General features: G+C 49.6%; 1 protein-coding gene across 22 annotated transcripts in view; it reads left to right on the plus strand.

The window, feature by feature from the left end:
• Positions 1 to 499: 499 nt before the first annotated feature.
• The window catches only part of TPM1 (tropomyosin 1), a 28,045-nt gene continuing 14,540 nt past the window's right edge, over positions 500 to 14,004 (plus strand). For 6 of the 22 annotated variants that reach the window (XM_082849010.1, XM_082848991.1, XM_082849002.1 and 3 more), the window contains exon 1: positions 5,971 to 6,209. In XM_082849010.1, the coding sequence (XP_082705136.1) occupies positions 6,078 to 6,209 (132 nt within the window). In that variant the 5' untranslated portion in view covers positions 5,971 to 6,077. Of the gene's footprint in view, positions 675 to 1,477; positions 1,604 to 1,799; positions 1,926 to 5,970; positions 6,210 to 14,004 lie in introns of those variants that run through there. The other 16 variants (XM_082848993.1, XM_082848995.1, XM_082848997.1 and 13 more) reach the window with 12 other exon arrangements.

Here is a 14,004-nt window from a genome sequence, read left to right on the forward strand (position 1 = left end):
GCTCAAGGGGGCGACGAGCATCCACTACCTGCCCCTCTCCTCCGGCCTCCTGTGACTCAGGACGGCTCGACTGGGGACCCTAAAGGTGGGGCATGGACCCTGGGAGGAGGAGTTGCGGAGGGCGGAGGGCAGAGCGCAGAGCTTAGCGCCTCGGCCCCGGCTCGGACCCCGCGAGGCCCCGGTGCCCTCTCCCCGGAGTGCAGGTTTGGAAGGCGGGAGGCCTCGCCCGGCCGCCGCCTCGGCTGCTCGGGTCCCCATATATAGTCATATCCACCGTCAACTGGGAGGCCGGCAGGCAGCAGCAAATGGGCGAGCGGCCCCCGCGGGAGCAGCGGGGAGGGTGCAGGGGGCGGAGGGAGGAGAGGGGGAAAGGGGGCAGGAGAAAAAAGCTTTTCCAAAAAAGTATTGGCTGTCTTGAGGAATGCGGTCGCCCCCTTGGGAAAGTACATATCTGGGATCAGCAGGCGGCTGTGCGCTCGCACTCCGGATCGGCCTCCCTACCGCGCTCTTGCCTCCCCGCTCCCGCCGCCGCAGCCCCAGGGCCGCTCGCCGCCGCCACCATGGACGCCATCAAGAAGAAGATGCAGATGCTCAAGCTCGACAAGGAGAACGCCTTGGATCGAGCGGAGCAGGCGGAGGCCGATAAGAAGGCGGCGGAGGACAGGAGCAAGCAGGTCTGCCTGCGCCTTTCCGGCCCTGCGCCGGCCGGTCGCCCGCGCTCTGCCCGCCGGGGGCCCCCGAGCCCCGGGACCCGGGCCTCGCACCCCTTCCCGGCCCCTCACTCCGAGGACTCGGGGAGCCACCCCACTCCAGGGCGTCTGAGAAGGGGGAAGGGAAGAGCGAGACTCTGGCTTATTCTAACTTTTTCTCTCGTCTGGGGACGCTTATTTCCCTTTTCTGGTTCCCAGAGCCCGCGAAGTCCCTTCAAGTCCTAGAGGCACTTGATTCTCAGGATGAGAAATCAGTTTTGGATTCGGGAGCAGGGGAGAGGAGGAGGGTTGAAGGGAATCAAGTCCAGAAAGTGTTAGAAGTTCTTCTGGACTTTTTGACTGGGGAGTATAAAACATTCAACTGGGAAGGGGGGACGCGAGGGAGGGGGGAGGGACAGTCACACAGTTTATTCCTAAAAACAAAGATGGACAGACTAGAGAGTACGGCGGGCCGGGGAGACGGGGGTGTTTTTCTGCACCCCCAAGTTGTGGGCTTGAGCCCGCTGAGACCTCCGCAGGAGTCTCGCCCCGGGGGCTGGGGTGGGGTGCGGAGTGGGCTCCGCGCGAGAGGAGGGTTACCTAGGGACCCTTGAACCCCAACTCGGCGGCGCCTCACACCCGAAGGGCCCCAGCCAACTCGGTGCCCGTGTTGTGTGTGTGTGTGTGTGTGTGTGTGTGTGTGTGTGTGTGTGTGTGTGTGTGTGTGTGTGTGTGTCTAACACCCGGTCCGTGCCGGCCGGCCGCGCCCGCCCGCCGCCGCCCCCCAGCTCGAGGAGGACATAGCGGCCAAGGAGAAGCTGCTGCGGGCGTCGGAGGACGAGCGGGACCGGGTGCTGGAGGAGCTGCACAAGGCAGAGGACAGCCTCCTGGCCGCCGATGAGGCCGCCGCCAAGGTACCCTGGGCGCGCGGCGCGGCGCACGAATGGCTAACTCTGTCTCTCTCTCTCTCCCTCCCTGTCTTTCCCTTTCTCTCTCCCGCTGTCCCTGTCCTTCTGGCTCTGTGCACCCACACCCCTCCCCTGCGGGATCACGCTGCCTGCTGCACCCCCCCTCCCGTCCCCGTCCCCGTCCCCCACGGCCAACTCCCAGCTGGAAGATGAGCTGGTGTCGCTGCAAAAGAAACTCAAGGGCACCGAAGATGAACTGGACAAATACTCCGAGGCTCTCAAAGATGCCCAGGAGAAGCTGGAGCTGGCGGAGAAAAAGGCCACAGACGTAAGTGCACGCACACACTGCCTCCCTCACCTCCTGCCCTGGTGGCCACTCTGGGGTCACCACAGGGGCCAGAGAGCAATGGAGGAGGGTCACCTCCTCTTGCTGGAAACCCGCACACAGCCTGCCATGGCCCAGAGCACTGGATGCTGCCTCCGACTGCTACTGCACACATTCATTTTTATTTCATCCATTCCTCTTTTCTTTTTCTCCTTCTTTCCCCCACCCCTGGGGGTGGAGGGGGGTGGGTGAGAAGCTGGAAGAATACAGTAACTGAAATTGGACTCTGGAGGTGAACCCTGCTCCATGGTGGCAGAAAACCTCCGAGGTGTCATCACCGAGGTTTGTGCAAACAGAATGCCTAGTTTTCTCCACTTTCTTTCCTTTTGCCATCTCTGGTGGGTGGCAAGGCCTGGTTTTCGGTGGTGGGTCTAGTCAGGACACACACTAGAGATGGCACTGAAAAAATGGCATGGCGCTACTTAGAAGGCTAAGCTTGATGGTGGGCCACAGAAACACTTGAGGCCTCCTTACTCACTAGGGAAGCTTAATCCAGCCCTTAAGATCTGCCCGGGAAGACGATATTTGCTTGGGTCTGCAGTCTGAGGGCACTAGATCCAGAAAGTAAGCTGGAAGTTATATATAGCTCAGTGCTTTATATGGTATAGTGAGCTAGCTGCCCCCGACTCTCCTGCTCACCCCACCCCAACCTGTCAGCCGCTGACAACCACCACATAGTTTCAAGGATGATGCACGCACCACAAAAGCTCTGCCAGCATTTTGTCCACTGCCCTCTGGAATCCTTTTAGCCGAAGAGCTTGCCTCTTCTGCTGCATGAGTCAAGACAAGCATTAGATTTCCAGAGGACCGACTTCTTTTCACACCATTCTAGAAGCTAATTAAGCCTAGAGGCCCAATTAGGAAAGAATTCGTTGGGAAGTTGGTAACTATTTCAAGAATGTATGAGCACCAGGGAAACCTATGCCCAGAAAGTTGAACTACCAAGTGCAGCAGCAGAATTTTTTGTATGAGAGTAAAGTGTAAATTGCTGGAGGATCTGGGTCTTGAAATCAGTAAGGCTTTCTGTGACATGAAAGGCACGAAATGTAATCTCCGAGTGTGCTTTGTAAATGAGAGATCCAGACACAGGATATTTAGAATCTGACAAAAAAAAAGTTTCAGTGAAAAGCAAGGTCCCTGGAAAGGGGGTTCAGGGAAACACTGATTTAGGTAAAATATTTAAGTTACAAACTACCTGGCTTTAGAAAAAGAGCCAAAAAAATGCATATAACTCTGCGCCAGTTTTGTGTAATGTAGATCAGATGTCTGCTCCGTATATGGTTAAATGGAGGATGTCTGTCTCCCCGAAATTCTCCAGCAGGACGTTTATTTAGCTTTTTCAAAAGAGCCGCTGATAGATCAAGGAGAGATATTCCTTATAAGGAAAAGAATGCAGAGAATTTGAAAATAGCCCAGTAAGACTGAAAGCAAGAGAAGGAGAAAAATCTACTACGATCTTAAGGGAAAAAAAATCATAATTATTGTTAACTATGTGGTTCTATCATGTCTTTATTGAAAAGTCTTGTTTAATGGTGCATTGGAATGAGGTGAGGCAGAAGTGGCAAAGAGGATATTTAAAGCCAGCTCGGTGGGGGAGGGCGGAGCCAGGAGGAGAGGGAGGTTCTTGAAGCTGTGTTCTTTTCTTTCCACTGGAAAATTATCCCTAATATGGTACACTTTTTTTTTTTTGGTAGTATATTGATCATCTTTCCCTTTAAGACATTTTAGGTTGTTTGGAATCTGTAGGGATGTGCAAGACGTTTGTGAAGAAATGCTATATTTAGAGTGATTCCTAGCTAGTAAAAATAGTGAAGACTTGAGGAGGAAGAGACAGATGTCACTAGAGAAAGGTAGGAGAGAGGTCAACTTCCTGAGGTAGAATTTTATTAGGACATTGCACTATTACTCACCAATGTAAAACATTTTCACATTTTTACTACTAAAAACATTTTTCTATTAATTTACCAACACACTTTACAGATCCTATTCCAGAAATGGGCTCTTCCTAGCTTGAAAGGTTGTAACTTGCAAGGTCGGATCTCTGATGGTTTTGTTTTGAATTTTTTGTCGTCCCTCCACATAAGTGAGGCTGAAGGGGATCAAGCGCTCCATTTTCTCTCTGGCCCAACCCCTTCCCCAATAACTGTGATGTCTCTGACATCTGCAGTATGTAAGTCTTTATTCCCTGTAGGTCTTTGCTTTCTAAATCAATGATTCTCAACCTTACCTAAACAATCACCTAGGATGGTTTTAAAACTTAAAATCCAGGCTGTACCCCAGGCCAATTAGAATCTCTGGGAGTGGAATGCAGGCATTAGTATTTGTTAAATACCCAGGTGATTCCAATGTGCAGCCAAGGCTGAGAACAACTGTCCTAAACTCTTGTATAATGACATCAGTGTGAAAATGAACTCACCTGAAACTGACTTTCCCAGATGTTTGAAAAGCAGGACATTAAGTCACTAGTTGGCTGCTTAGAGCATTTGCACCTGTCCAGCAGTTTCTGCTTCTCCTGGAGGCTCCCAGATGCCCCCTTCTCCCACCCTCAAAGTTGGAGGCCCCCAGTCTGTACTCTTAGGGAAGCAGTTGTGACCTCCCTCCTGACTAGATGAACTGTGTGGAAACAAAGCTAGAGGCTCCACCTACAGGATGTGAGGGCCCATGCTGGGCTTTGTGAGAGTCTCAGCAGAGGGAGGCTGTGAGAAAGTCCATATCAAATGAGTCAGAAAAGCAAGGCGCTTCCTCATTAGGGCTTTGGCGTAGGAGGGGGTTGTCAAGTGTGTTTTCTTTTTCTTCATTATTCCCACACTTAAACACATAGGAACTGACTTGAAGGGCCTTCTGTGGGAAAGGTGAGGAAAGAAAGCTGTGAGACTTAGAAGACATTTAAAAACGTAGCCGAAGGGGAGAATTGGCAGAGGGTGGTTCCGAAAGATTGTGTCCGCTTTGGTTTTCATCCAGCTGTAGCCAGACCCTCTCATAGGGTTCTGTAGCCTTCCTTGGTGTGACTTTTAAGACATCTCAGTCCGGCCCAGAATTGGTCAGATTCCAGAAGACCTCAGAGGCTGATCTAAAACCAGAGAAGGTTGTAACTAGAAGGGACCCTTGAGATGATTGTTTTTGTGGAAAGGAAAGTAAGTCCCAGATAGGCTGGCGGACTTGAGGTCCCACAGCTGGTTATAGGCCGTAGCCTGACTCTTCAGACAGTGCCTGTGTATTTATTAACTAAAGCTATCATTTTAACTACGTACAAGGTATTGTGCTTAGTGCTTTCTGTCATTTCATAATCCTCACAGCAATCCTATGAGAAACGTACTACTATTAACCGTGCCTTTACAGATAAAGTCAAGTTGTTTTCCGTCACACAACCAGGAGAGAACCAAAAGCCAGATTCTAACCTAGGGAGACAGCATTTAGGAGGTTTAACCTCTATGCAATACGTTAGTGGTTTTCCCTTCATGAGTTTGGAGGGAAGGAGAGTTGTTGTGGTTAGGATCTTGTGTTCTGGGGTTCTTTACATCGAGGAACAATCCCTTTGGGGGTACATTCAAGCCCCAAACCCCTCGCTCGGCTTCTCTCCTTCCTGGGCATGGGAAACTGGCAGTCCCGAGCGGAGCGCTCCCGCCGCCAACAGGCGGCACCGTCGCCCTTTGCAGCCAAATCCGTTACTCGGGTTCCCCACGGCGCAGGGGAGGGGCGCTGGGAGTCGAAGTAACACCCTTGGCGCGTTGGCCACCCTCCCGCTCACCAGGTGCCCCGGCAGCCTGCGCACAGCGTCTGTCAGCCCCGCGGCCGCGAGCATGCGCGGTGCCTCCCGCGGTTGGAGAATTCCCGGGGTCCGCGGCGCGCGCCCCGCCCCGCCCGCTGGGCCCGCCCCCGGCTCTTGCGCACCCGCCTGCGGTTCGCCTGCGCAGCCTAGGAGGTCGCGACTTCCGGGCTGTGCCTGGGCCGCAGGGGGCGCTGCTGTGGCGCGCCGCGGCCTGGGCGGGGTGGCCGGGCTGTCGGAGTGCGGCAGCAGCAGCGGCCGCAGGAGCGCAGCAGCCGGCCTCTCCCGGGGCAGTCCGCCAGCCTGCCGGCCCGCCGCCGCCCGGCGCAATGGCGGGGAGCAGTTCGCTGGAGGCGGTGCGGAGGAAGATTCGGAGCCTGCAGGAGCAGGCGGACGCCGCGGAGGAGCGCGCGGGCAGCCTGCAGCGCGAGCTGGACTACGAGAGGAAGCTGAGGGAGACCGTAAGGGACCCACCCATCACCCATCCCCGGAGGCGCCTTCTCCCCAGTCGGCCCCACCGCGCCCTGCAGGGCCCCCCGGAGCCCACCTTCCCCCGCCACCCCTCCCCCCGCCTCGGGGCGCACCTGGGCCCGCAGGTGTCGGGCTCTGGGGAGGGGCGCTGCCCGTTCACTTCAGCCCTTTTCATCTCGCTGGTCTAAAGAACCGAGGGAGAATTAGTGGTGTTGAGAAGGTTCTGGAAGCAGCTCCTTCCCAGAAGGAACTCTATGTCTGGGGTGTTTGCGTTCGGCCCGGCGTCTCGGGTCCCCCGGCATGTGCCCTTTGCGCTGCTGGTATTATTTACTCGGAGAGTGGGGACGGAAGAGGTCCCTTCTTTTGGAAATCCGTTCTTTTGGGAAGGGCGCTAACAGGTCATGTCTGAGGCATTGTCTGGCTTTGGGGCCCGGGGATGCTAAACTCCCCCATCCCTGTTTAGCCTTGGTTTCTTGAAAGCCTGTTTCTCTGGGGGTGGTTGAGACACTGACAGCGCGTGTTCTGACTTAGTATGCGGCCCTTTGCCCTTCCCTTTCTTAACCATCCCTCCTCCCAAGTTCTCCTGTACAGGTAGATGTTCCTTTGTTACCGAGTCTTGAAAACGTTGGCTAAGTAGCTACGATTATTGGGTGTTTTCTCCCGCCGGCTTCCCCTCCCCCACGTTGAGTGTAATACCTGGCTTCCTTCCTTTCCACTAAGGCAAATGCATCCAGCACACCGGAACAGGATTTCAGAGGTAGTTAAGGCATTTGCTGTTTGTTGATTTTTGAGTGTGTGTGTGTGTGTGTTAAATCAGGATACTCAAACACCTTCGGAATTTTATGACAAGCGCTCATGTGGGGTCCTTCTGTGCTTAATAGAGGCGTATTCTGAGTTGAGAGGTGTATGTAATGGCATTATGGCTGGCTGCAGAAGCTATGAGACCTGTTTTGCATAAAATACTTAGAAGCAAATGGGTCCTCTTGAAAGGAAGGCCTAACTAGATGAAGTTTCAGATAAAATAGGCAGGAACCAGGAAATCAATAGGCAAAAGATCATTTTCTGTAGAGGACAAGACAGCAGCGGTCCCATGGATGTCTCTGAATTTGGCCAGGCAATGAATGAATTCCGACTCCCTCTCTGGCTCGCAGTTGTCCTTGAACCATTAGAACCAATAGAACATGATGGATAAGAACAAGAACTCTGGGCCCAGGCCGCTAGGTTTTGAATCATTTAACTTCTCAGTCCCTCAGTTCCTCGACCGTAAAATGTGGGTAATGGTAGTACCTGCCTGTTGTGAGGATGAAAAGAGTGTGTGTAAAGAAGTGGCAATGGTGCTTAGCACACTAGAGTAAGTGCCTTGCATCAGCTGGTATTAGAACTGCTCCACACTCGGCATCGCGCATTGCTCCTTTGCTTTCAGTTCACCAGCTATCAAAGGGTCTTAAAGATGGGCTGCTCATTTCACTACATCTTAAAACACTCCACTTCAATGCTTCTAATCAATTTGTTTTTTTTTTCTTTTTTCAACTTGAACGGAGAGAGGACATAGGCAGGCTGGAAGGAATGTTTGGTGGGTCGAAGTGGTATTAGTGGTGGAAGTCAGTAGAACTCCCCTCCCCCTGCTAAGAAAGGGAATATGTGGTCCTGTACAGGAAAGCCTCTTCTGGACTGTTGGCCTGGTGATCGATATTAGACACAGAAGGTAAATTTTATGAAGGGCACACTGTTACTATGTTACTCACCTTCTCTTTTGGGCTTAGTTTTTATGACAGTACTCTTCCTGGGCCAGTTGGGTAAAGATAATGCTTTCATTCTTTTCAAAGCTTTATATTAAAAGTGGTTTAGCTTCAAACATTTTTAAGTGATTTTTGAAAATAGTCTGTCCGGATGATTGGATGGGCACAGAACTTTTTATGACAGCAACTTGAGGACTGGGTCAGACCACTGAAGAAAGAATTTCAGATTGAGAGGTGTTCCTAACTTATGAAACTGGAACTTCAAGGTAGCTAATTGAAGGTGGTTTCTTGGTAGTTGTCAGGCATAGCTGTGAGTTAAGCTAGCAGTCACAGTTTCTCTTGGCAGCAAGGATAAAAATTTAGTGACAAAGTCATGAGCCACTGCAAAAAATATTTGGAGAGTTGGCCCTAATTCACATTCTGAAAGATTCAGACAGGCTGTAGTTAATTGGCCCTATTACAACCAGCACTTAACTTTGGAAAAAGCAACCATCCCTTTTTTTTCTACTGGTTTGTTTTTCCAAGGTGTGTGGGCCCTTCAAAATTTTGGAATGAGGCTCCTTTGCTTGATGTAATGGTTGACTCCAGGTCTTGTGACCCACTAGGGTTTTGTTTGTCTTTTGTCCTTATCAAAGAGGGAGCAGGAAGAAGGCAGTCTGCCTTCCTTCTTTCTGGATGGTACTCAGCAAACAAGGGCACTTAACAGTTGCAGCCTGTAGGTTCTTAATTGGTAACTTCATTAAATCACAGGAAAAACCAATTTACAAAAATTCCCCTCCTTAGAGTTGGTAAATATTTCTGAAAACAGGAATCTAAAAGTGCATTTTGTGCCCCCATTGCCCCCCTCCGCCAGGGTGGCAGTAGCTGGAGTGTACATATACTCTGGCTTTCTGCTTTCATGTATAGGCAAGGCGAAGGCACTACAATACCCTGTTCACGTCCCTTCTCACTCATTACACAAAAATGCCTCGTGAGTTACAGGCTTTGGTGCAATAGAGAGATTGTTTTTAACTCTTATCCATGGGAGTGCCCCTTAATGTCATCCGTGTTTTTTTCCCCTTTCCTTACCATATAAGGGCAGAAGTTTAACTTGGCTATAGGGACTTGGGTCTTATACAGTAAACTGGGTGAAACTTTCTCTGTACATCTACAGTTCGCATGAAATAAAAAGGCCTGACCTTTGATCATCCCATGCAGTACTCCAGTTCAGGTAGGACTTTGAACATACATTCCAGAGGATTTATTTTTAGGATATAATATTATTCTCCTACAATTATTTCTTCTTAATTGTCCTAACGGAAATACTTGTTTTTAAAGTAAAAATCATTGCTATTTTTAGATTACCTTTAGTTATATTGGCTAGAACACCTGGATTTCATGAAAATCTAGGCCCTGTAAAAGTTCTTTCAAGTCAGACTTGGAGTAACATTTTGCTATATTGTGTGGGCATGCCCTTGATATCTATTGTAGTTTCTTTTTTTTTTGCGGTGTGTGGGCCTCTCACTGTTGTGGCCTCTTCCATTGCGGAGCACAGGCTCCAGACGCGCAGGCTCAGTGGCCATGGCTCACGGGCCCAGCCGCTCCGCGGCACATGGGATCTTCCCAGACCGGGGCACGAACCCGCGTCCCCTGCATCGGCAGGCGGACTCTCAACCACTGCGCCACCAGGGAAGCCCTATTGTAGTTTCTTAGGTAGCTGGTACCTTGTGGAAGGGATTGGGGGGCACATGCAGCTCTAAGGCACACGTGTAGAGCGCCTGGTGGTTGTTTAACAACAGATCTGCAAGAAGACAGTTGGTAACCTTTACTAATATAGCAGTCTCTTTTCTGAGTAGTTCATTACATGTTGGGACACAATAGCACTTTTGAAATGAAAGAAACTAGCATCCCAAAGACTTCACCAGCAGTGTCAACACATGAGCTGTCATTAGAAGCTAACCCAGTACACGTGGTGACTTCCATGCCTGGAAATAATTTGCGTCTGGGGTCTTGACCCTTCCCAAATGCCTTGTTATTTATATCTGCTTTTTAAATAACAGATGGTCATGTGTCTGTAGGGTTTGTACTGACAGGCAACAGCCAGTTAAGTCTTAAGTAAACTGCCCAGGTGCTGTGATGGAAAGAACCTTAGAAAATATCTAAATAAGCCTCAGAACTCAGAGAATACATACCAGGGATAAAAGCTAGTGCAGGTGAGAGATGTGGGCCTTTTGAACATAGAGCATAATCCACCCCCCGCCCCCACCAAAAAAAAAAGTGAAAATAAGGGTGTCCTTAATTAATTTATGGAATTGAGTATATCTTGAATTCTAGAGAACCAAACTAAATTGTGATCAGACCAGTATGGTGAGGCCTGAGAAGCCAGTGAGAGCCCAGGTTTTTCCCGGGGGAAGCTTATGTAGAGATCGATACACCCCAGACACTGCTTTCAGATCTGGGCTGTTACCTACAAGCACCTTTGCCCATCCTGCTCTGAAACCTCTGGGGCAGCAGGCATTGGTTTCTGGGGTTGAGAACAAATGCTCTGGGTCCTTGTGTGAGCTGGTACCGCCCTGGTGTTACTTGATGATGTTTTCAATTTTATACGACACCTTTTTTCCAAATGGATTGAGAGGACTTGTTTAGCGGATGATATTCAGTACGGTAACCGTTCTTCTAGTCCTGGTTAGGTTCTTTCGCTGAAGGCCTTTTTTCAGGTAGGGGGTTGGAGTCAGGGTGGCTGTAGAGAACCTGCTGCTCTGATGTCAGAAAGCAGAAAGACTCCATAGGTGAGAACCACCAGTTCCAGGGCTTCCATGAGGCTCCAGGAGGCCTTGAGAAGGGAGGCAGGCATGCCAGCACGTTGAGGACCAAGGGACTTTGGTGCTAGTCTTACCTGCCGCTGATGGCTGTGACCTGAGAATGTCAAAGATCCCTCCCTCTTCCTATTTTCTCTTCTACAAAGAGCTAGATGAGTGGTTCCCACAGGATTTTCCAGCTTCTTTGGATGGTGGGTGGGGTAGAGGGGGGGTTGCTTTTTTATAGTGCAGATTCCTGTCCTCCTTTCTGACCTCTTGAATCAGAATCTCTAGGGATGGGGCCTGGAAATTTGTTTTGTTTTTGTTTCTTTTTTTAAATTTTTGGCTGCATTGGGTCTTTGTTGCTGCGCACAGGCTTTCTCTAGTTGCAGCCAGCGGGGGCTGCTCTTCGTTGCTGTGCATGGGCTTCTCATTGCGGTGGCTTCTCTTGTTGCAGAGCACGGGCTCTAGGCACACGGGCTCAGTAGTTGTGGCGCACGGGCTTAGTTGCTCCGCGGCATGTGGGATCTTCCCGGACCAGGACTCGAACCATGTCCCCTGCATTGGCAGGTAGATTCTTAACCACTGAACCACCAGGAAAGCCCGGAAATTTGTATTTTTAATATGCATCTCCTGGTGAATTTGGACACCCAGCCAGTTGTGGGAACTGCTGGACAATGCCTAGGGACCCCTCCAGCTAAACATCTTAGATCCCGTTTTGTGGACCACCCACAGGTCTGTTCTCTGTGTTTCCCCTGTCCTGGCTCCTAGAACAGGTCTCCATTCCCAGTTGTTGTTCTGGTGCCGTATACGAGGCCTATTGACTGGTATTTCCGTAGGGCACAACCCCTAATGTAGGTTCTACAAAATGCTCCTGGGGAAAAGGAGTTAATGACATTTATAAAACAGTATCCGGAGCTAAGGGAAAGAATGGTTAGAGTGGAGGCAATAAGAGGGAAGAGGGAAGATTTGGATTGATGGGTGTCCCTCTCAGGTAGGGAGATCTTTTGTGCAGAGGCAGGAACGAACATGGGGTGCTGTCTCCTTACTCTCTGATGCCCCAGGTGTGTAAGGGACCTGGACTGACCTGGCACCTGGAGGGTTCTTTCCCCGGAGTATAAACAGTCTCCTCTCTGTGAGTACAAAGTCCTTGAGGTTGGGGCCCAGATCGAAAACAGAACAGGAAGCTTAGAGTGTGGTGGCTACAGAAATTGTTTTGAAAATCTTGTTGACATTTCTCTGGCTACAGCACCTATAACAAGGATATTTAAGAAAAGGGGGAAAAATACTTCTGAGTACATGACCTAGACACTCTGCTGAGGATTTTTTGTTGGTGGTGTTTTGGAGGGTGGTTTTTGTTTTGCTTTTCATTTTAGTTTTCAGCTTTCAGGGTTGCTTGCTTGTTTTCCCCCATTCATGAAATGAATAGAATTTTACTAGAAATGGAAAATATAGAAAAGAAATCTGACCTGATCCCAAAGTATACCCTTAATGTATACCTCCTTCCGGTTTCGTTTTGTTTTGTTTTTTTACATGGGGCTAAAAACTTTTTAAAGTTTCCATACTTAAGAAATGTGTTATCCCTATTACCCTCATCCCTTCTCCAAAAAACTCCCAACATTCACCTGCCAGACCTGGTGGAGCCCATTACTAGCTGTGTACCTGTAGTGATCTACTTTGTGGGCCAGTGCAACTGTTAACTGACCTCGGATTCATTTCACATTTTCCCCTGCTCCCTGCCTCCAACAGCCAATTATTACTACATAGTTAATTTTGTGTGTGTGTGTGTGTGTGTGTGTGTGTGTGTGTGTGTGTGTGGTACGTGGGCCTCTCACTGTTGTGGCCTCTCCTGTTGCAGAGCACAGGCTCTGGACGCGCAGGCCTAGTGGCCGTGGCTCACGGGCCCAGCTGCTCCACGGCATGTGGCATCTTCCCGGTCTGGGGCACGAACCCGTGTCCCCTGCATCAGCAGGTGGACTCTCAACCACTGCGCCACCAGGGAAGCCCTATAGTTAATTTTTGAAGCGATAAAAGTGTATTTGCATGTTTTTATAAAAAGTCCTTCACCATGATTGTAGATGCCCTAATCACCTCTCTTTCCCAGAGAGAACTTGACTTTTAAAATTTTACAAATCTAGATGAGCAAAGAGCAGAATGTTCTCGTGTTCCTTTACTTCAAGGCCATAATCGTAGACTCTAATTACATGTGCATTTCAAACTGTGTATCATGGGTCCAGAAACTAAAAAAGTTGCTTTTGTTTAAATTAGGTTGGTTTTACTCATTTTGTTCAGTAGACCTTTACTGAGCCCATACTCTGTGCAGTGAATTGTGATTCCTTGCACATAAGAAACTTACAGTTGAGTAAGGAAGACAGGACTGTAGGTAGAGAGCTAGCATAGTCCCAAAGTGCATGTTGTAGTTTTTAGAAAACTTCCAAGTGTCCTAAAAACCCCATCACCCCAGGAAAAGCACACATTCAGAGTGGATGAGGAAACAGTACCAGATTAACAAATTCTGTCTTTCACTTACGTGCATAATGTTTAAACAGCCAACAATGCAAGTGTATGTAATGGACCAGTCCAGGCTTGCAAGTGTGCTGAGGCTTATAGTAACAAATGCTCATAACTGTAGGTAACCATTGTATCTCCCAAAAAGAAACATCTTATTTCAGAGATAGATACCAAGTAAAAACAGTATCTGTACTGCTTTTCTTCTAAGGAGTTTGAAGCTCTTTTTGTAGCAACCTTGACTTGTGAGAAATTCCTGTAGGCGTATGTCACAAACGCTTGGGAAATTTGTCTTGGCCCTCTTCCAGTGTGACCAGTTATTCTAAAGGGGTGCTGAAGGGCAGGGGGCTTGCTAGGTTTTGCTGTGTCTCTGTATGGTGTATATTTTAGAACCACTGAATTTAAAAATATTTTAGTTCCTAAAATATTTAATAAAGCCCCTTTGAGAACGCAATCAGCAGAAAGGAGAATTGAGACTCCTGAGTCCGAGTCCTCGCTGTGCTGCTCTCGTCTTGTGTGACTGAGCCTGGGTAAGTCCCATCGCCTCTGTCCACACCTCAGGCCCCACCGAGTGAGGTGGCTGTGATGAAGCTCCCCCTTAACAGGCAGGTAAAGCCAGCGTGTTGAAATCCGTGGAGGAAGAGAACCAAGGGAGAGAGTGTTGCTGATGGTCGCTTTGTCCGATGAGGATGATGTGTGTGGATCTGCATATACCCCAAGGTGGACATTCACTGGGTATGTCAATGGATGAACGGATCCGA

Source organism: Leucopleurus acutus (assembly GCF_964270905.1).
Source record: "Leucopleurus acutus genome assembly, chromosome: 1".
NCBI lineage: Eukaryota > Metazoa > Chordata > Mammalia > Artiodactyla > Delphinidae > Leucopleurus > Leucopleurus acutus.